This window comes from Gekko japonicus, unplaced genomic scaffold, assembly GCF_001447785.1.
Source record: "Gekko japonicus isolate JY-2015 unplaced genomic scaffold, Gekko_japonicus_V1.1 scaffold370, whole genome shotgun sequence".
NCBI classification, from domain to species: Eukaryota; Metazoa; Chordata; class Lepidosauria; order Squamata; family Gekkonidae; genus Gekko; species Gekko japonicus.
In genome coordinates this window covers 440,593-464,485 of record NW_015174285.1, presented here as the reverse complement: position 1 = coordinate 464,485, position 23,893 = coordinate 440,593, and the positions used below count along the sequence as shown (strand labels likewise).

General features: G+C 38.7%; 1 protein-coding gene across 2 annotated transcripts in view; it reads left to right on the top strand.

Moving 5' to 3' along the window:
- LOC107121109 (chromosome unknown open reading frame, human C6orf106) overlaps nt 1-23,203 on the top strand; it is a 72,364-nt gene extending 49,161 nt beyond the window's left edge. Inside the window, exons 3-6 of one of the 2 annotated variants that reach the window (XR_001482850.1) lie at nt 3,823-4,020; nt 5,543-5,871; nt 18,587-18,695; nt 19,155-23,203. Coding sequence is in view for 1 of the 2 variants with exons in the window: in XM_015423968.1 (XP_015279454.1) it covers nt 3,823-4,020; nt 5,543-5,871; nt 19,155-19,190 (563 nt within the window). In the remaining variant the exon portion in view is untranslated. The remainder of the gene's footprint in view (nt 1-3,822; nt 4,021-5,542; nt 5,872-18,586; nt 18,696-19,154) is intronic. The other variant, XM_015423968.1, reaches the window with a different exon arrangement.
- Nucleotides 23,204-23,893: the final 690 nt, after the last annotated feature.

The following is a 23,893-nucleotide window of genomic DNA, read 5'->3' as shown; positions in this document are numbered from 1 at the left end:
GAAGAGGCATGTGAGGGATGAAATCCTGAAAGCAGTATCTGGAGTACCCCTGAAAGTGGGGGAAAATGTCATCAGAGTACTCAAAGACATTCCATTTGAAATAAGGCAAAGGAGAAAGAAATACAAAGATCTTATTCTCTTTCTTCAGACAAATTCAATTGGATATGGATGGCTAACTCCAGAAGGCGTCACCTTCAAAATCAAGGATAAAAAAGAAAAGATTGACTCTGTTCTGAAAGCTCGGGGATATTTAAGAGTCCAGTTGGGAGGGCCAGAGGAGGAAGAAAAAGAAGGGGAGGACAGTAAGTCCAGTGGCGAGCTGGACTCGGATTCTTCCGGAAAGGACTCTCTTTCAGAGAAAGGGGCAGCAGCTCCTAAAAGCCCTTATAAGTTGCGGAAGAGATGGGACAAGGAGAAGTGAAGGCTGAAGGACTCTGATGTGTGCCTTTAAAAATGTTGAATTGAGATGCTTGGGGGTATTTCTTAATAACAGTTGAATTTAAGAATTTTAAAAGATAATGATATATCTGACTCAGTTTGTAAAGGGATTGGTGGAATTAAGACTTGATGTTTGTGTAAACTAATTAGAAGATCTCCTCTCTTGGGTTTTTAGGTATTAGTGGGTATCTTTAGTTTGTCCCTAGATGTAGTCCCTTATCCTATTTCTGTTGTTGTTTGTAGTGTTTATAAAAATGTAATTAAAAAATCCCCTTCGGGGGGGGGGCTCAAAAAAACAACAACACAAGGTATTTAACTGCTGTACCTGTACTAGAAGCTGCGCTTAACCAATTATCTATATATCTAATTCTCAACAGTCTCCTCTGTGTGTGGATACTTATTTCTGCAGATAGGGGGCACACTCTCCCCAACAGGCTTTTCTACAGACTCCATGGGTCTGCAGAAAAATCCAAACAGTAAAAAAAAAAGAACACCTCGGGGAGGGTTGAATCCCCCCCCCAATACCATTTGAACTGGCTGCTGCAGGGATCTACTCCAGGCCCTGCTGTATCAACAATGGGAGAGAGACTGGCTGATAGCCAGAGAAAACAGACAGACAGACAGACAGACAGACAGAGGGCAGGAAGCAAAAGCAGAACTGGAGCTGGGATTGGGGAGGAGTCCTGCAGTATGAATGGCTAAATAGCAGGGGGTTTGGAGCCAGATTTGGGACTAGGATTGTCCGCTCCAGGTTGGGAAATTCCTGGAGATTTTGTGTTGAAGTCTGAGGAGTGCAGAGTTTGGGGAGGGGAGCCGCCTCAGCCGAATATAATGCCACAGAGTCCACCCATTTTCTCCAGAGGGACAGATCTCTGTTATCTGGAGTACAGTTGTAATTCGGGGGGATCTCCAGGTCCCACCTGGAGACTGGCAAACCTAGGCCTAGCAGCAGCCTCTGGGTGACTTGATACCACCTGATTTACATGATTCAACTAGGCCTGGTTGCTTGCTACTGTTCAAGAGCAGCCACCCTATAAAAGTTGGTGTAGTACAATGGTCAGAGCTGCAGAGCACGGTTTGCAAGACTGAGGTTTAGATCCCCATCTTGCTGTGGATGTTCACTGGGTGATTTTGAACCAGTCACATACTTTCAGCCTATCCTACCTCATAGGGTTGTTGTGTGGATAAAAAGGAGAGAATAATGTAAACTGCTTTAGTCCCCAATGTGGAGAAAGACCATAGTTTTCCTCAGTAGAAGCGCCAGGGGAAATGAGGATACAGCCAGGATACTGTCGGGAATTTTTCTATTTGTCTTTCAAATTCATATGTACTGGTCGATGACTGTAACAATAAACTGACTGACACTTGTATATAGCTGTTGAATATTATGGGGTTGCTCCATCCCTCACAACTGACTCATTCTGTTTGCAATGAAGTGAAGACATATTTCTACCTATCGCACCGTGCATCATTATGTCACTATTTCCTGATTTTTTGTTTATGGTCATAAACACAAGCAATTGGGTAGGTGTTTAGAAGTATTGTGTATCATTGATATTATCTATGTTTTAAATCCACAGAAACTGTGTGTATTAAAATCTTTTAAAGTACACATTACAGTGGCTCTCAAAATTCATTGAGATCCATTGTGATCTAAAGTATCCCCCCCCCCCCGCAGGACTTCCTTCCTCACTAGCACCCCTAGGAAGAGATGTAAAGGCCATGGGGAGTAATATTTTCCCTCAAGGCCTTTTTTTTCAATTTTTCTGACAGAAAAATTGGAAATTTCAGGGAGTACTGAAGAAAAACTACTACGAAATATTTTCTCTTTTCAAATGAGTGATTGCTTTTAAAGAGTAGGTGGTCATACTGTAGATATATACAGCTCTTAAATCCAAGATAACATTTATGCACCTAGAAGGATACCTGATCTTCATGAGGGGAGCATCTAGGACTTTCATTGCTTCTCAGCAGTTGCATGGCTTCTGCTGTCTTTTTGACCTGATGTGGTTGAGCTTTTAACCTCTCCCTCAAACCACTGTGATACAATTATCCATACACTAGGTAAAAAGTAGCTTATTGCCCTGCTTTGTGATAGGGAGAAAAAAGATCAGGGGGGTAGATCAGAAACTGCACCAAAGCTTCAAAGGAAAAGTGAAGGTTTCATTGAGAACCTAGCTCTCTTGAACCAGATAGTAAAAATTAAGGTATGTGTGCTAAAATAGCATAGGGTGCATCAGCTTGCATTTTTCTTTCAAGTACTGGGTACATTTGCAATTTTGCATGCATGAAAGTAAGGCATTTATAACTTTTAAGTTCCATTAATATGTCAGATATTGTAATCTTATATGCTAAGTAAGTTATAAATGATGCTTTTTATGTTGTTAAAGCAGTAAAATAGGTTTGATAGGACAGTAAGTATTGCATATGTTCAAAATTTTTGGAAATTTTATATCTCTACCCCTAGGCAGCAGTTCTTTTATTTCTATTTTAATTTCATTTTAAAGGGACTATTTATTTATTTATTTATTTATAGTCAAATTTATACCCTCCCCTCCCCGCAAAGCAGGCTCAGGGCGGCTTCCAACAACAATACAATATTACAGAATAAAAGCATAAATAGTACAGAATTAAAACACAACAATTAAAATAGTGCATTACAAATGTTACAAAGTACTGGCGGCAGTTAAAAATAAACAAATGAGATGTTTTCAAATGAAAGTGCTTTGAAGTTATTCCACATAAGTGTGTGGATGTTATTTGCTCGTTCTTGAGGCAGCTGCTGATGTCAACATTACGGGCTGTGCACTAAGGCGGCGGCGGCCCCTAGTTATATGCCTTATAGTTATATAGTTATAGTTAACTATAGTTATAATTATAGTTATATAGTTATAGTTAAGAGCTCCGTCTTGCAGGCCCTGTGGAACTGTGAGAGACTATAGGCAAGGCCCTAATATTCCAGGATAAAAGCTAAAGCAAAATACTGTTCAGTGAATCATTCACATGTAAGAAAAACTTATTAACATTGTTTAAGCTAATATCATTGTTTCACTGTAAGAGTGTCACTGTAAGAGTTAACTTGTTTTTACTGTTTGCAGTAGTATGAAACCGACTGGTTACTTTTTGTTGTTGTTGTTCTAATAAAGTTAATATTTGACCATCAGTTGAGTAAATCTTCTGGATGTTCAAATGGCCAGCTGTAGCTGGGAGTCCCTCTTACAAATATACAGCAAAGAGCTTTTTATAACTGGCCAATATATTTCCAAACTGCCCTAAGTAGTGCGAATATATGAGAGAACTGGTTTTTTTACACCTGATTGGTTAAATTTCCGGGGGTGGTGGTGGTTAACAAGATGCTTAAGTGTCATCTTTGCTAAATTCCAGGGACAGAAGCATGGCCTCCGGGTGTTTGTCTTAAGTACGTCGGGGGAGATCAGTTCGGCCATGTGAATATGGTGATGGTCCGATCACTGGAGCCCCAGGAGATTGCAGATGTCAGCGTTCAGATGTGCAGCCCTAGTACTGCAGGAATGTATCAAGGCCAGTGGCGAATGTGCACTGCTACTGGACTCTATTATGGAGGTAAGTGCTGCCTTTTCTTAAGACTCTTATTTCTAGTAATAATGGATCTATGTGAACTTCTGAAATTGCTTGATTTATGTCAAAATAGTACATGCTAGCAACCATAGGCCTATCTGACAAGAGAAAAATGACACTGGAAATTAGGGTTCCAGACAAGCCCAAAGAGGATTTTTTTTGTCAAACATTGCTACCCCTGCAAACCCCCCCCAACCAAATTTTAGTATTTTTTCAGGATGCACAATAAAGTGAGCAGTTTCATCCTTGTTCAGTGGAAAACTGCTTATGCCACCCCTGTATGCTATGTGAGCCTCCCACTCATCTGGCATGTATAAGGGGAAGAAAGGCAGGATTGCCACCTCTATTTGTAATATAGCATCCTAAAATTACAGTCAATTCTGAAAATGTCAGTTGACTCCTTTAAAGTGGCTGTTACAGTCTGCCTTGAACACAATGCTCAGAATGAGTTTTCCTCTGCTTTGTCAAGTTAGGGGGAGGGATTATGGTTTCACAATGAGGGGATTGCTGCTATTAAGGAGAGAATATGTACTGTTAAAAAAATTAAATCCACAAATATTCTGCATGAACTTAATTGGAATGCTCTGGACACGTCCATTTTAGGTACTCCAAAATTACATGTTTCAGTATCAGATATTAGAGAACAGGTGAATCAGTGAAACTACTGTTCAAATTTCCACTCCCCGGAGTAACTTGTCACGTACCTTGGTGCCTGTTTCGTCTTTGGAAGTGTGACCATTCTGTGTCTGGAAAATGCACAGGATAACTGAGTCAGTATTTCAGCCAACTTTTGCAGGTGACACATAAAATAAAAGAAATCAATTTTTCTTCAAATGTACATGTACACTGAAAATATTGTAACATTTAACTTTATTTAAAGCATTAAAATTGAAGAATTTAAATTACTGAATTACCTTTCTGGGGGAGTTTGTGGTCATGGTCTATGTTAGTATTCCTGGGAAATACAGACCTGTGTTGTGCTTCCAAGAAAAAGCTCTCTTCACGTTCCTGTCCATTATACTGTTGAGTTACGTGTTGGAATTTTTCCCAATTCTTTTATAATTAATGGACTCTGTCAACCATTTTCTTGGTACTTTTGTTTGTTGATATTTGACATGGTCAGCAATGTTCACATGCCAAGTTTGTTGTTTCTGTCAACAGGAGGATGAGGCAAATGGAATATGTAATTAAAATTTATTATTCATAATTGGAGGCTTGTATAATCCACATCATGTTTTAGAGAGGAGTTTGAATGGTTAACAGTAGATGGCAGTATTTCCCTATTTTCAAAGTTTAAGTACCAGATCTTTTTGCATAGTTTTTGGCAAACATTCACTGCTGTTGTAATTCTTCCCCTATGTGGGAAATGAGACTTAGAGTTGATACTGTAAATAACCTGAATTGGTGTTTTGTTTTGGCTTAAATTTAATGTGTTGCCTTTTAAGAGATATTGGACTTAAGTGAGGCATTAAATTGTATCTTGCACTGACAACTTTCCCTTTCACAGACATCATTTGGGTGATTCTCAGTGTGGAAGTTGGAGGACTATTAGGAGTAACGCAGCAGCTGTCATCATTTGAAACAGAGTTCAACACGCAACCACATCGCAAGGTAGAAGGAAACTTTAACCCGTTCGCCTCTCCGCAGAAGAACAGGCAACCAGATGAAAACAACTTAAAAGACCCTGGGGGTTCCGAGCTAGACACAATCAGCAAAAACACATGGGGGCCTGCTCCTGACCAAATTGAACAAGATCAGACTGAACTGTCACAAAACTCTGTAAATCTCTCCCCCAGCAGTCACTCGAACAACTTATCAGTAGTGACATACAGTAAGGTAGGTGCCCTGGGGGAACAGGAGAATGGGGAAGTCATGAGTCCATGGCCTGTACTCTGAGAAATCTCCCTTGTGCCTCTGTCTGATCTACTCACAGAGTCTGCATTTGAGTGTTTAATTTGTTGGGTCCTTGCCTTGAATTCAAAGCGAGTAAAAGCATGGCCATGTTCAAATGCTTTAAATGCTTTGTTAAACTAGCCTTCTTTGGTTGGTGCTTGCTGTTTGAGAAGGCAACAATTTACAAAGCTGCTTTTCAATCAGTGTTTAAAATTGTAAGTATATTAGGTGGTAAATTTCACAATAGATTTAGACCAGCAAAATCTGGAAGATAAAATATCCTGTGTGTTTTTTCTTTCTTTTTAGTTTTGTCTTTTTGTTTTGCTGTTTTTATCTTCAAGTAATTATTAAGCTTTAAATTGCTGTGTCAGGGAAACTTTTTATGCAGGAAAATATGTTAAAATGTATTGAATCAGCAAATACCCATCACAGTGCAATTATAGGAAACATGGGGGAGTGTTGTGGCAGACTAAATTTAGACTAGTTCAGCATGGTTGATTTTATATTATTCTGGGCTATGTGTAATTGCCAGTTGGTCTGAGTTTGGAATAGGGAAGGTTAAATGTCAGTCATTTGAACTTCTAAGGCAGGTAATGAAAATAGTGTAGAAAGCATGAGTTAAACTGCCCTCCAATTGACTGGGTAAGTGTAAACATCAGTCATGATATGCAACATTTCTATTTGTAATGGATGGCTGTGCCTTGAACAATTAGTTGTGGAACTAACAAGAAGAGATACCAAATCCTTAAGTGTTGCTCAGATTTTGTTGAAACATGTATGTATTGTTAAAAACACAAGTCCTGTCAGTCACAACCATATCAAATTCAGGACACATTGCCCAGAAAATCTAGCATCCCTGATAATTTCAGAAGGAGGAATTTCTAAAAAATTATTAAATGCTTCCCAGTTTGTTGAAATAATTTCTACAATATCTCCCACCCCAAATAAAAACAAGAGGAAGCTGAAAGATACAGAAATATCTCTTTAGAAGGGTTGTAGATAATTTAAAACCTCTGCTGTGGAGACTCTATAGTGCAGATCAGAAAATACACTAATTAATTAATTAATGTATGGCATTGTGTGTAGTATAGCCAGATCCTACGATTGTCTGGCAGCCAGAAATTCTAGCTCTTTAGCATTATGCACCACTAGGTGGTGAGCTAGATCTGTTTTTTAAGGCAAAAGACGTTTCAGAGGTGGTTTGCCATTGCCTGCCTCTGCGTCACGCCCCTGGTATTCCTTGGAGGTCACCCATCCAAATACTAGCCAGGGCTGACTCTGCTTAGCTTCTGAGATCTGATGGGATTGGGCTAGCCTGGGCTAGAAAATATACTAACAGATCCAAAAGGATGCCAGCAGGGCCACTACCAATAGCATACCAGTAAAGAAAGTTATAAAAAATTATTCCTTAAAGTGGAAGTCTGCAATCAGGTGAAGAAAATAAAAAGGAGTACAAAGCCTGGTAAACCAGTATACATGTTTAATGGGAGCCATAAATGGAATTTGACAACAAATTGCTGACAATAGTAAAGTGTTTAACATTTTGTTGGAATATAAGAATCACGAATGGAACTTTCTGTTCTAGCACCCTGTTTATGTCCCCTGTTACTTTTTTTAATGAGGCATGGGGGGGTGCTGCTGAGAGGAGGATTGAGTGAAAATTGGGAACCTCTTCTTGCTTGAGAATTGCTTTCCGCTTGTGCAAAGGCAATCTAAATTATCTCCATTATCAAGAAATGAACCTGAGAGACAGGGGAGTATTATATAATCAACATGTACAATAAATACTGAAGGAAGGAAGATGAGAGAATTGTAGCAAAGCTTCTCGAATTGTTTGCTTTAGTCTTCCCTGCAGAGATTCTCATACCTAAACCATTGTTTTATGGAATACATAAGAACCAACTCTCAGAGTGACAAAGTATGGTATTATCAACAAGTTATCACACAGTCACTATGTAATTAACTCATATGTGATAAAACTAAACCAGTGATTTTGGGGATGAGCAGTGAGGTAACCAAATTTGCAATTATAATTAGATTCAGAATAGTGGAACCACAGCCAGTAGTGAAGAGCTCCAAAAAGATCAACACAATAGTAGATGAGACTGAGTGTGAGACTGAAGTGATGCACATGGTGTCAGAAAGGACTGCTCACGGAGGGGACCAAGGGAAAGATCCCCATCTATTATCACCTTCCCCTGACAGATTGCAGGTTCCAACCCCATAGAAGGAATGTTTAGAATTGTTTGGAAAGGGATTGACAGTAGCAATTTGCGTAATGTCATTATACAAAAACATGATGCACCTCCTATTTAGAACTCTGTTTCCCCATTATAAAAAAGGATATCTGCGATAGGTGTTGACGTGTAAAAACATGAATATTTGAAAGTATGCATAAACAACTAAGGAACAGGATGCTATGTGAAAGAAAACTTCTTTTAGTATATATAAACCTTTATTTTCTGAAGTATGAAATACAAAGTGAAAATTTAAAATCTGAAGCTGTGACTTTGTAGGCACTGATTAGAGAAGTAAATAAACTTTTAGTTATGCTGGTGTTTTACTAGTATTTTAAAGAAAATATTTATTCTGCTAAAATGGAATATGTATAAAGTGCATATTGAGAATATTCTTGGCTATTACAATTGCAGCCTATTCGGAACCCAGTATCACTGAGTTCACTTGGGATCATTCCCAATGAAGTGTGTTTAGGATTGCAGCCATTGTGTATAATGGCGTACTACTAAAGTGGAACTGACATCCAAATTTATTGTCATTCCTTAATTATAGGAGTGTTTATTTCCTGAGCTTTTTCCTCCAAAAAGACAAGTTTTTTCTGTTTCTGCGTGATAATACTGAGGTCTACTGTTTCTAAGCCCAGATAATAAAACTTTAATCTGTTTACTCCAGTGTTTTTCAGCTTTATTCACTTCATATCTCTTTCCCCTTCCTTCTCTGCTTTCCCAACTTACAAAGCCCAAGATATACTTGGGTACCAGAGAGTGTGGCAGCTTCCAGCTGTATCCCACTGAGTATATTTGTACTTGCTCTTTGAATAAGGCATTTACATTTTAAAATTACAGAACTACATCAAAATATAGTTTATGTGCTAAACCATATGTGATATATTTCATGCTCTTAAATCATAATGCAAATTTAAATTCAGTAAGAAAGCATTACATATGTTTTACTTTCCCAACAATGTTTAAAAAAATGGAATCCTCCTCCTGTCTGCATGGCTGTTTAGAAATTTTACATCTAAGCTTGGAGCCAGAAAGTATACAGAAAAAATGATCAGAAGATTGGAGCATTTTCTGTATGAAGAGGACTTAAGACATTTGAGGCTTTTCTTTAGCTTAGATATGAGACTCTCAGTCACACACAAAAGTAAAATTTGTAGGGTTAGGTGTACATTCAGTGAAATCAATTTGCATCAGGGTCAGGACAGACGACAGGATTTACTACTTTGCATATAAAATTAATTACCACAAAATGAGATGGCATCTGACTTTTTTAAAAAGAAGAATTACACAAATGTATATGGTAAACAACTTCTACATGAATCACAGACTTTAGATGTTCAAAAGTATGAGCAAGCACTTTAACTGTGGTGGAAATCGAATAATTTAAATCAGTATAAGCATGCTGTTCTGGTTGATGAATCTTCCAACACATTTGTATCAAATCTTCAGTTTCTCAGCAAAGTGACAGTTTTATTATTACATAGTAGAAAAAAGCAAGAGTCCACTAGCATCTTAAAGACTAACAAAATTTGTGGTAGAGTATGAGCTTTCATGTGTCACTGCTCACTTTTTTAGATCATACAATATTACATACAACACATTGCATAATATCCTAATACAAAGAAGAAGAGAAGAAGAGATGTTTGTAACAATTCATAAAAAGCAAAAGGACGTGTTCTCTCAACCGTTTTCATTCCATAATAAAAGTTGCCCAGTATTCTCAACACTTACCTGTACATTATAAATTATTTATTTGGATAATTTAATAATACATTAGTTAATAGGACTATGTTCCAAAGACAATTAAATCAATATTTTATAGAAGGGAGTTCTGTTTTTCCCCAGTGTACCACAGTAACCATCTTAGCAGCTGTAATCAGAGTTGAAACTAAGTGTTTGAAAAAGCTACCAGTCCTTTTAAATATCCTAATAGAATGATCTTAAGAAGTGGTAGTATACTACTGCATGATGTATTATTAATAAACTGAAACGTTTTACCAAAATAGGTTTAAGTTTTGGACATGCCTGAAACACATGTATCAAATCCGTAATTCCTTGGCCATATCTCCAAAATATATCTGATACCTTTCTGTATGTAATTGTTTGCTTATACGGCTCAGATACCACTGTAAAAGTATTTTACAGAAATGTTCTTTCAAATTCATCAGGATTATTTGTGAGGTGACATTTTCACAGATCTATTTCCATTCCTGAAAATTCAAATAAATTTGTTAATCTTTCTCCCATTTTTTCGTGTTGCTTAAAGTAATAACATCTAAACTTAGTCTTTTAGTAAGCTGGCATTATGCTGAGCTAGAGATATGATTATCATTTATTATAGATCCAAATATCTAACCTGTTAAACACTCCATGATACAGAACAGATTTTAACTGTGTTGTTCCTGACTTGACATATTGAATCCAAGCCATTCTGATTTAGATAAATTCATTTTGTCACCTGTTACCACTCCAGATATGTGAATCAGTTTGATCGGGGCAGGATTTTTTAACCCAAAAATCTGGAGATGGCATTAACCAGCTAAATGAACAAGTTTATTCTTAGATACTTTCATAACAAATAGATCTGCCTCTTCAAAGCATCAAATAAGGCTGCTTTGAAAACTACCCAGAGACCGTGGTTCCCAAATGTAAATGTTTTGGGGTTCGGTTTTTTTGTGGGTAGTTTTTGTTGTTGTTGTTGTTTTGGGGGGGTTGATGGGGGAAATAGGACGCATCCTTGGGGAAGAAAGGTGATTTTCTTTTTTGTAAAATAGGAGAAAATCATCCTGGACTTTAAAAATAAATAAATTAGTATAAGTAGTACCTAGATTTGATAGGCAACTGTATACATCATAGAGTTCATTCTGGCTAATTTACAGTTACAGTATCTGGGCCTCTGTTTTAATACATGAGGAGTCTATCGGTTTATCAGTGTAAATACATTCAGACATTTACAGCATTCCTTGCACTGACTTTCTAAACTTATAACTGGTGATTGTTAGTTTATATTGTGGGATTGATAGTTTCCTCAGTTTTGTTAATCACCTTATGACATGTACTATTAACCAATTTCTCTGCTCTTTGTACAAGTTGAAGCTTTTTGACCACCTTCAGAAGCTGCCCCACATGGAGTGCATTACAGTAGCTAGCCTGAATATAGCATAGCTAGCCAGGTCATGTTTCTGAAGAAAGGGCCACAGTTGGTGCACCAACCAGCCTTGCCTGGTGTTCCAAGCCCATGTGACAAAACCTTGCTTTGTTTACCACAATGCTGATGGGTTTTCTCAGCAAAAAGTTAAAAATCTACTTAGGTGGCCTTTTTAAGAATGCAGCAGTTTTCAGCTCCGTCTGTAGGACACATTTGTAATTATTGGGAGAGCCCATAACTCAGAAGAAGAAGAAGAAGAGGAGGAGGAGGAGGAGGAGGAGGAGATTGGATTTCTACCCCGCCCTTCACTTGGAGTCTCAGAGCGGCTTACAAACTCCTCTCCCCCTCCCCACAACAGACACCCTGTGAGGTGGGTGGGGCTGAGAGAACTCTGACACAAACTGCTCTTTTTTCAAGAACAGCCGTGCCAGAGCTTGTGACTGACCCAAGGTCACATCAGCAGGTGCAAGTGGAGGAGTGGGGAATCAAACCCGGTTCTCCCAGATTAGAGTCCGCACACTTAACCACTACACCAAACTGGCTCTCAGTGGTAGAGGACATGAGTTTCAGATTAAATCCCTGGTATCTCCAATTTAAAAAATGATCACAGACAGCAGGACATACCTTTCACTCCCTGACACTGTCAGGAACTGCTGCCAGATGATGGATGTATCTGGCCAGCTTTTTCATTCAACCTAACTTAATTCCCCTGCTTATCACAACCCACATCCCACTTAAATTTGTCAATGCAGGTTCCATGATCCCCCCAGCATAGTTTTTTTGGTGGTTAGAGGTTTCCTTTTACACTAGTGGAAAAGCTACTTGAACCCAGCTAAAGATGTTGCTGAGCTAGATAGACCAGTGTTTAGTTCAGTGGAAGGCAGCTTCATATGTAAACTTGTATGACTTATTCACACTGGAGAACAATAGAATAGTATTAGGTTGAATGTGCTGTGGGAATTCTGAGCTCTTTTTCTTTCTTTCTGCTACATTTTTGCAAAGTAATCTCTGAAAATGCCTTAAGGCATTTTCCACTTGGGTCAGGTATGTGGAACACACATATTTGGGGCATTATGAAGTCTGCTCAATGCAGAAAGACATAACAATGAAATTCTGCAGTATTGCATTCATTCAAGAGCAAAAATAGCAACAGAAACACTCATTAATGCATATGTGTTCTAGATGTGCAGAAGCGTGTTTGGTTCTAATCCATAATTTTATAACTAGATGACCCTTGACTCCTTTGAACTTGTTTAGTCTGTTACGCTTAACGTTTTCTCAAAGTTGTGGTATCAAACAGGACTATTAAGTATAAGATGAAAGTTAAATTGTATGTAAACCCAATATGGATTAGATTTCACTGCTCCATTTTATAGTAAAAATAATTGCTGTCCGCTCCCCATTTTTCTAAAGCAGCAGAACAGCTTGACTTCCATTTTCATTATTAAAGTTGTCAAATTTCCTTCCTTAAGAATTGCAAATCTAGTAAAGCAAAAAAAAAATTACAGAAAGTTTAGCCTAGTAACTATATATAGAAAAACAGAATTAATATGTGGACAATTGAGAATAGTAGGGATTCAGGTCCTGGCCTGAATAACCCAGGCAAGCTTGATCTCGTCACATCTTGGAGGCTAAGCAAGGCCGACCCTGGCAAGTATTTGGATGGGAGACCTCCAGAGAATACCAGGGCCAGGAGACCAGAGGCAGGCTATCAAGCCACTTCTCTGAATGTCCTCCATGCTCCAGTACAAGTTGCCAAAGATCACCATGACTTCCAGGCAGGGGCACACACATGCACTTACACAAGAATGCAAAAAAAAAAAAAAAGAATAGTAGGAATTATACTTTCTAATTATATATGTTGTACTTTCAGTATGATTTGCACAAAAACTAAAAGTTAACCTAAAATTGTATTCCTGACAAAATCAACTTGTTGAATTTTCTAGCTTTTCATCATTTATACTGTGTTTTAAGTGATAAGAAGCTAGAAAACTGACCACTGAGAAAATCTGAAGCTAGGGTTGCCGGACCCCCCCAGTCAGGGCAGGGGTTTGCCCGAGTTCGGTGGCTGCAACACGCCACTGGACAGGTGGCTGATGGGGGAAGCCCCACCTCCAAACAGCTCCCTCCCATGTTAACATCGTGATGACATCACCCAGAAGTGACATCATCATGCTGGACATGTTGCGTGTCAACGCTCTAGCATTTTGGCCAAAAACATCATGGTGCACACATGCGCAAAGCCAAAAGATCCAGGCATGGACCAGGGACACCCCCCACTAGAAAGCCAGTAAGACTTGGCAACCCTATCTGAAGTCCTGAACCAGATGTCCATGACTGCAGAGCACACACGTAGCACACACGTAGCCCCAGTTTCATCTCAAACAGGAAAAGAATGGGCTCTACAGTACATCAGTGGACATGCAACCTTTAGTTTTTCACTTGTTTACTTGAGCACAAAACTGGAGCTGTTGAAAAAAAGACATCTCCCCCTCAAGTAGTCTGTTGCATGTATGGTGAGTAAGATGCATGTGAAAAGTTATTTCTTCATGTGCATTACCACTTGCTGGATTGGGGCCTAATCTTCGTACTGGTGAATCACTGGATCTTTATAGGTGGAAGGTCAGACTGAAACAGCATATCAGTGATTGCTCCAAAATATCTGGCAGCACTTGGTTTTGCGTTCTTTCCAGTATATTTTTTTCCAAAAATGTAGAAGCAACAGGGGTTTCCTCTGCAAATATTTGTGTGCTATCCAGCCTGCTTACCTTAACTTCTACCATGTAAAAATGGAAGTATTGGGAAAGTATTCAAGAAAAACTCTTTAAAATCACCCGCATTGCAGACTTTAACCTTTTTTGTTGAACATTCTAGTGCAGAAATCTGTAAACATGCACATAGGTATAAAAAAGTGTACACTTGAAGAAATGTGCAGGATCTGAGCCTAATCCAACAAGAATTATGCTGGTGTAGAGATAGCTGGGTAATGAATATTGTTACAAATATTAATTTGTTTTAATGATGTGTGGTTGGAGAGGTTGATTTTAATGGTTTTAAAATGTGATTTTATCATGTATGTTTTAAATTGTTAGCCACCTTGGTGGCCCTTGTGCGGGCAGAAAGGCAGAATCTAAATTTTGTAAATAAAATATATGCATTCCACTTTTCCCCATGTCCCTTGCTAAAAAACTGTGTTGAACGATTACACGTATTACGGGTCATGTTAATAGTATCTTGTCTTTATGTGGACGTGTCACATTAATGCACAGAAACCTTAGCGCTTTTTCAGTGGGTGGCAATTTGAACTAATTAAGGGCAGAAATAGAGAAACCAAAGTTCTTTCTGTTTAATAGACATAACTGCTTTAGAGCTGATCTAAAGAAAGAGTAGATGATATTGACCTTCTAGATTATACCACTTCAGAGTGCAGGTATGTGTGCGTGGGGTGCATAATTGAGTGTTCTGGGAGGTCAGATATACTGTGCTTATGAAGAGGTGCCATGTTAGGATGAAGGTGGGTTGACATGGCTTTCTTCCCACAATAGTTTTCTGAATGCAAAATAGTTTTGGGATAGGAGAACATTCAAACATGGCATTCTGAAGTGGTGCATCTGAGGTTGTCAGTACTTTTTCTGAACTTGTAGGTCAACTTTCAGTTAAGTACAAAAGGAGGACACCTGAATTGTAGGAGAGGGATTTGAGCTGCTACATCATATTTGTATAGTATGCTTTGAACAAAATGTAGTACAAAATGCTCTGTACTGTTTGTGTTCAGTGTACATAAGTGACTCAAGAAAGGCAAAGCTAGTTTGGAGAAGCACTGACCAGGAACGGGCCAGGAAATGATGAAGACGAGAGAGTGATTTGATAACATTATCTGATACTGCCATCAGTGTACTCTGGGAAATTTGTTTTCTCTTGCATCCATGCATCAACAGCTAATTTTTTTTTAAAAAGTGTACTTTTATTTATTTAAACTCCTCAACATACAAAAGCCAGGGTTAAATTCGTGCATTTTATAAGCTCAAGTGAAAGAAAAATATGTGTTTTAGTTTCAACCCCAGAAGATATTTTTATTAAGAATCACCAGTCAAATTTTGCAACTAAAAAGCATTTTATAGCTCATGTTGTCACCTAGCTTGTCTAGTAAAACTGAGAATTAGTAGCCAGGATTTGAGATATCTATGAAATCAGTTACGATCGCATCTCTGAAGTTAACCTTTTTATTTTGCTTTAAGTCATCTGGCTTCAGCTCCTAATTTCAGATCTTTCAATTTTGCAAATATTTGAAATGATTAGAGGGTGTATTTGCACCTCTTGTTCCGCTTTCCTATTTGCTTTTGTATATTTTTAGGTACTATCCATACAGGAGGGAAAATCAGTATCAAGATAAGTAGGAGAGCAGACTGCGCCAAGATTCTGAACAGGACTTTAGTTTAAAAAAAAATCAAATATGGATTTGAAACCAACATAACCCAATGCAGTGTTAGCGTTGCATCCCTAGAACTATGAATGTGGGTGCTCCACTCACAGAATGGATCTTCCAGCCTCTCCCCCTACCTGGTCTTAGGTAGGACCCTGCACCATCCTGAAGGTTGTGTTCAGAGTAGGGGGATCCTTGGGAATAGCAGGGGTGGGGAGGGGCCTGCAATTCAAATGGCAAATCTGGGAATATTGTTCAACTCCACGACCTGTATGAGCAGAAATGCTTTTTATTATGCAGCTGTTTTGATACAACCCAATTTATGTTCATAATTACAGGGAGGAAAGCTGAATTATGAAATCAACTTTATTCAGCTCTAGTACTTTGAAGAATATCTCATTTCTTATTTCTCTTGGTTAAATAAAACATGTTTTTATGTTATTATAGATTAGTTGTTTAGTTGTTTATGAATGATATTTCTATACTATAGTCTAATATAGAATAATATAGTCTAATATAGAATAATATAGTCTATAGTCCAATATAGAAATATAGATATTTCTAAACTATAGTCACCTTCACCCGGGGAGGTTTGATACACTACATAAAGTGCAGGACCAGTGCTCTTATTACAGGCACAAAGTTGAAGAAGACTACTAGGAAAACACTAATATCTTTAATTTTTATTTTAATTCCATAAATATATGAAATGCTGTTGCACTGCCCAGATACCGCAATAGAAAACGAAGGATATACTTTCAAAAGTACTTCAGATACTATTACCATACTCTTGACATACTGGCCTCCTTGAGACTTGGGAAGATTGTATTCTGTTTAAGATAAATGCAAAAATCCGAGAGTATTAAATGCATAAATGAAATTAATGGGTACAATCCAAAGGTGGTGGTCTGCAGGTATAACAGGAATTCCATTGGTGGAAGAAGGAAGGTGATGTTTGTCGGTCCTCTTCCCACACTGCAGATTCCCCCCTTCTGTTTGTGAGAGTTCCCTGACTTTTAGGAACAGAATTCAGGGTCTTCAGTGGGCTGCAGTGGAAAGTTGGATATGTATAAACTTGGTCTGTCACTTTCACTCAGCTGGTGGTACTGTGGATCCATCCCCTATTTGCGAACATCTCAATAACAAAGGAGTTTCTGCTGTAAGTCTTAACATTATGAGAGTGCTTTATGGGTCACTTGAATATATTACAAGTTGGTTAGACATTGAGGGGTCTTATTAGGTTTGGTGAGGGGTCTTTTTAGGTTTGAACTGTATATCTTTGAACTCTGATTTTAATGAGTTTGGTTTTGTTACACACCTTGGGTTGCCTGAGAAAAGGTGGGCTTATAAATCTTTTAAATAAAGAATAATCCCCCCCCTAGTTTGCAGAGGCTACTAAGGCTGTTTTTGCATCCTTTTAACAATTCATACTAGAATGTACAGATTCATATTTCTGTGTGTTTTTTCTAGTGGATGTTTCTTTTTCTAAGGTTTAGAAGGCCTTCAGGAAAGTTCTGCTCTAATTGGACTGCCTGGCTTAAATAGCACTGTTTTTTGCAGTTAACCTTGGGACCGTCTTGAGCAGAATCCTTTTATTAAAGTCTGTTAAATTAAACCACTGTAATCCAGCAACTGGGCATTGAACTGAGTGCAAATATTTGAGGGGAAACGATAGTTTAACATGCAAATTGCCAGGCTCATCAGAGTGCTCACATTAAGCTGCAGGTCCTACCATTAATGTTGAGTTCATAATGAAGTTCTTATATTTGAGATAACGAATGCGCAGTTTTTCTTTTAGTTCCACATAAGAAAATTCTCACCAGCTTTTTCATTCAGGGGATGCATTCAGTTGCCTTTATTAATTGGTTTCAGCCTGCTTTGAGATGTGGTCTAAAGAGTATAAACAAGCTCTATTTACAGGATTCATTAACAAATGGGGATCCACTAGTCTTGACCTCTCCCCATGGCTTCATTTAAATTTTTTTTTTTGCATCACTATCTTCATATTACTATTTTGAAGAGTCTAATTTTTGTTTGTTTTTTTAAGTTCAGAAATTGCTATTGCTGGATAGGAATGGCAAGATAACTGGGAAGTTGTTGGTCCATTCGGTTCCTAAAAAACTTTATGTAGTATCTGAAACATTTTATTCAGGTTAGGCCAAGAAAGTGATGCTACCACTTGCAAAATATTTAAAATATCTTTCCACCCCTATAACCAGTTTGGTGTAGTGGTTAAGTGCACAGTTTGGTGTAGTGGTTAAGTGCGTGGACTCTGGGAGAACCAGGTTTGATTCTCCACTCCTCCACTTGCACCTGCTGGATGACCTTGGGCAAGCCATATCTTTTACGAGCTGTCCTTGAAAGGGCAGTTCTCGAAAGAGCTCTCTCAGCCCCACCTACCTCAGAGGGGAGGGGAGGGGAAGGGAAAGGAGTTTGTAAGCCGCTCTGAGACTCCGGGTGAAGAGCGGATTATAAATCCAATCTCCTCCTCCTAACAGAGCATGCTAGCTGGTTCAACGTAGAAAACAGACATGATAATAAATTGTTGTTTTAAAAAGTGGTTTGTTCCGTCTGAATAATGTATGGCTTTAGAAATGATCCTTCTATAGAATAAAGAATGACTGAAAAATCATTTGAGATAGGAAATAGGGGCATATCAAGAAGCATCTCAACTTTCTAGGCATTCGTTTGTGCCAGTTCTAGCTTTGTGGATAGCCTTATGTGAACTTTGCAGAAGTGTGGCTTATACCAACACAACTTACCTTAGCTTCAGTCAAAGGGAAGCTGACCAGTTGCAAATAAGGCTTATAGAAGTTTATTGTGTGTCTTTTGGAATTTAAACAGGGTCAGCTGGGCTAATAGCTCCAATTCCTGCTTGCCACAAAACATACATGAGGTCTGCAGCTCAAGGTAGCATCGCTGGTTGGAGACACAGAACCAACCTTCAAGCCTAGTGAGCAGCTTTGTGTGTGTGTAAACTGTTGGGACTGGGACTGTTCTGGGCTTAAGTATATGGGCTGTCTCGAATTGATTGGGATTTCAAAGTTGTGTAAGAAATCTAAAGACCAGCATCATTATAAAATTCCAGGACTGCTATATTTCAAACCCTAACCTGGAACTATGGCTCAAAGGCTTGTTTTTCCAGTGTAGTGGGTATCTCTGTGGACCAGTACAAATGACTAAATATTGGTGCTGTTTGGGAGTGGCACTGGTGATATATTTGGGTGTTGGTTTTTTTACTTGTAGCATTGAAATGGGAGGACAGTGGGTTGGCTTGAAACATACACACCCAGCTTTCGAATATAGGCTGCAGGGGCTTTCATTTGCGGGGAGAGAGCTGATGTTTTGGAGTAGACATAGCGTAGCTTGTTCCCCTTTCTGAAATTAATTTTTGTCTCTAATTCTTTTCCAGGGTTTTCATGGTCCTTACCCCTTTGGACAGTCTTAAACAAAAACGGGTATCGTTGAGAAGAGAATTTAACAAAGACCGGACTTGGGAGGGAGGGGGAGTTCTTGTGACTTATAGAAGATACAGCATGAACGCCCCTTCTTGGCTCCATATCCTTGGATAAGAAGAAAACAAACTATAACTTTAAGACTAGTTGTTTCCAGGAGAAAAAACACCTAAACTAAAGTATGCATGTGTGAATGCTGAATTTCAGGAGTGCTGTTCAGTGCTATGAGAGAGAAAAATACACCAATGTTTTGTTTAGAAGTCATTGTCACAGTTAATTAGGTAGCTTAAAAAGAAATTTTTAAAAAATTAAAACAGAAAAGCCATCTCTTTTTGAAAGAAAAAAATTATTTTGCCTACAGAGTGGTTGTAGTCTGAGCAAATGTTTATTTTTTCGTTTCTTCTTCACAACTTTTCAAAAAGGGACAGCGTGCATTTTTATGGAGACATGCTTGCTATGGAATGGAAGCTTGCTTAGCATTTTCTTGGTTAGTGCAGCTGCTATTTTTATACATCAGGTGTTTTTAATTTGTAGCTGCATCAATACCCAGTTATGAATTTTAACAGCATCCATTGTTTGCCTTTAATCTGCTGTTGGTATCATTTCTCTGGATTGGTGTGCATTAGTCATCTGCTAGTTCTTTTCTGTAAGTATAAGTTGATCAAACCCAGTTTCCCTCTTTGTCGGTGTGTCAAGGAGGTAAAAAATGCAAAAGGACTGAAATTATGCCAGAGGGTTTTCTTAGGCTTTCAACAAGAGCCCACACTCAGATTTCCAAAACTTGCCCTGAACAATTAGCATATTGAAGTATTCCTGTATTCATTAACGTACAGTAACAATCTTTGAGACAGTTATGCATGTGCCAAGAATCAATTTTATTTCTAAAGCGGTAGAGCACCAGTTTTTAAATTTCATGCTACTTCTGGGTGTAAACTTCACATTTCCCTTTTTATATCAGGGTAACTTCTGTTTGATTATTTGGCAATAGAAATACTAGCTTAGTTGACAGAGTCTAAATTGCTTTGGACATATGGGAGGAAGAACCATTAGCTGCCTCCTACTGTAGTTCCTTCTGTTCATTGGCTTTCTTATTCTCTGAACCTTTGATGTTCTAGATTGTGTGTGTGTGTCTGTCTGTCTGTCTGTCTGTCTGTCAAAGGTGCAAAGGCTGTCTGTGTGCAGCCCATAAAGAATGATAGCCATATATAACTGAGACTAGGTTGTCCTTCATCGGAGAAAGTTGCAGATTATGGTCTTTTGGGTGTTGCATCAGTTCAAGGCTTTGCAAAGGAGAGGAGGAGGGGGGTTCTGTCTAATTCAGAAACTTGAACTAGGCCATAGCAGCCGTCTGCCAAAGATAGAATAATATGCAACACCCCCTTCCTTTCATCTCACTCTAAAGACCAAACTGCCTACTCTGAGATAATTGAGGAAAGTACATATGTCCTGATGGAGGTTGTGCAGAACTTTTAGTATGGCCCAAAGTAACATAAAGGGCCTTTTAAACAACCTATTACAATTTTTTTCACAGTCCTGTCTTCCACTAGAACATATGGTTAGCACCTGCAGAATTTAAGTGGATCTTGGCTGGGATCATGGGGGTTGTAGGCATTTAGGTATTCAATATTCTGGAGTCAGCTCAGCATCTTATTTGGTGCTCTTTTGGAGAACATGTACAATTTCCTGATCTAATTTGAATAATCTTTCCATTAATGTTGCCACGAACACTTGAAGAGGTTATTTCAAGGAGTTGTTCTTGAGATGAAATTAAACAGGAGTCCATTGGCATCTTAATGATGAACAATTTATTCCAGCATAATTTTTTGTAAATCAGGGCTCACTTCATAAGATGCATCTGGTATAAACTCTGACTGGCAAAAAATTATGCTGGAATGGATCTTGTTAGTCTTTATGATTCCCCTGGACTCCTGTTCAGTTTTGTTGCAACAGACTAATATGGCTACACCTCAGGAATTATAATGTTTGAGATGAGAGATTATGGCAGTAAAGGAGTTGGGGAACATTTTGCTTCTTGACATTTCTCCTCAGCATGGCCCTCCAAATATATACATGCAATGTAATGTATTCAAATGCAAATAAGGGTATAGGAAATGATTGTGTATAGCAGCCTTGATGATTGATTTAATTTCCCCCCCTGCTCTGGGCAAACAATTCCGTTGATGGGCAAGTGAAGTGACTAAGTAGACTGTGTGGGTTTTGGTGTCATCTCTCTCTCTCTCTGTGTGTGGGGGGTTGCATCGGAAGTCTTACAGTGATTACAGCTGGCAGCTACCAGACCAAGTCAGAACTGCTTCATTTTTCTCTTTGCACCACATATTCACACTTGTGCCCCATCTAAACGGCCAACTGTTTTGGATTTATGTATTCTCTTTATCTGCTTTGCATAGGGAAAGCTGGTATATACTGCCAAGTACTGTTGTCTTGTGGCATGCAGGAGTGCCCATTCTCTGCCAGTCATCATGAATAATGTTTCCAAGTGCCAGTGACTCTTGTGAATAGAGAAGTCACTCCAGTAAAGGAAACAAAAGCGAGAGCCAGTGCCCAGGTGGGGTTGTAGTAAGCAGCCATCCTCTTAAGGCAGTAGTTCTTCAGCTCTTCCAGAGCATAAGCATTTCTGTTATGTTTGAGGAAGATCTTGGTATAAATAGTTGCAAAAGCATCATTTTTGTTTGTTGGTGTTGGCTAAGGAGATAACTCTTTCAGTGATGACAGTGGGGGATGTTTAAAGTGCTCACTATCCTGCCTATGGTTTCCTTTCCCAAGGAAATATTCTTCCTGTGATACAAGCATTATTGCATACTGAGCCTCTTGGGTTCAAGTTGCCATTCATTTGATGATTTCAAAGTTTTGAGTTTAAATTGCTTTAGAACTGCTTTGCTCCTGACACACTTCCTGTACAGATCTAATTTCATAAAAGATAAAACGGTGCCCAGTTAAGTTTCAAATTGGTATGAATGTTTAATTTGCCACCATTACATGTGGTTGAAAGCTCTGAGTGCTTTCCAGACTCTTGTAATGGCAGCAAAACAAACATCCCTCCTGTCTTTAAGCATCATAGTGTATATGCTTCCTGTCAAAAATATTAACATCTGTAGCAGAAATATGAATGACATGGCCCTCAGTCCCCTTGACACTTAGCCCACTGCCTAGTCATAGAGGAAGCTAAGCATTGCTTGACTCATGACCTGTTTCCCAAGTCAGGTTCTCGTTCATGGTTTTAGAAGCTTAGGGGCTGGATGTAACTCCCCACGCTTCAACCTGCCGCACATGAGCAAGGGCAGTCAGCTCTGACTTTCTTCCCTAGTGACTATCTCTAGAAGAAATAATGATGGATTCCTGAGGGGAAGAAGCAATTGTTATAATTTTAATAAAGGGAAGTTTTGAATTTCTTGTTAATAATACTTTGTTTGCAGAGTGCGCGCGTGTGTGTGTGTGAGTGTGTGTTTTAAATGGGAACGTAACTCTAGCCCAAGCTGTTGGGCTAAAAAAAATGCTGATAACTTCCGCATCTGTGAATGTGACTCCAGCCTGGGATAGAAAAGCCCCCAGACTTCTCCTTGGGAAACTGGGCTGGCTTTGAGCCCCTCTGGCTGGAATTAAACTCTATCCCTGTTTGGGGATGGATGTCAAGCTTGCATTAGCAGGCTGGGCCATGTTGTTGCCCTAATTTGGGGCAGGGAAAGGTGACGGGTATATCCTGAGGCTTCAGGGATTTTGGAATGTGTACTTATCCACCCACCCCCAGCTGTGGGTGAGTGCATCCTGAATCTCTGTAGGTACAAGTGTAGCCAGAGTTCTCTGGGGCTGAGAAATGCACGCTGTCCTACATCTGGGTTTTCATTGTTGTTGTTTTTTTCCTCTTGTGTGAGTGAGTGTTTGATTCTGCAGCCTGTCTTTATTCTCTCTGGGGGGAGTGCATGTGTAGAGCAGGATGGAGTGTTGCTTCATTGAGTCTGGGAAGAATCCTGTAATAGCACATTGTGGGGGGGTGCTTTTTCCTTAATGTATAAATGAATATTTGTATGATTAAATTAACACAAAAACAATCCTGTAGCTGTTGTGTTTTTATTGAATGAGAAAAGATTGATTCTGCATTATTCTTTCACAATCAATGGTACCTACTTGCCTTTCCTGTATGTTGGGGGTTCCATACAAAAGTGGAAAATACAGTCAGAAACCTCTCATCCAGGTCTCTGCCTAATCAGGAATTACGTATTCTTAATTTGAGACTAGGTTTTGTTCCAACCCCCCGGTATAACCCTTTTTGTACTAGAGTAGATTTATTTAAACTTATCAGGTCTTTAAAATTAAAGTCTTTTTTTTTTTGGTCACTCAATAAATATGTAATTTTCTCAATTTAAACCCAAGTCTCAGTTTGTCCCAAATTACATAAATCAAACTTAGAGATCCACCTCCCCCCCCCTACACATTTTCTTATAGATTTAATTGATATTATTTTTGACAAAAGTATCTTTAGATTTCAAGGTAACTTCTATTTTCAGATTCAGGGGTTGCCATGGAGACTGCATTTGCACCAACTGTGGCCAACAAAATTGGCTTCTTAATGCTGATCACAATCTTTTTTTTTTTTTTGGTAATATTGTTTTCTTTAAGAGATATATTAGATAGGGGTGTGCAAAAAAAAAATTCGGTAAAATTCGGATTCGGGTTTATT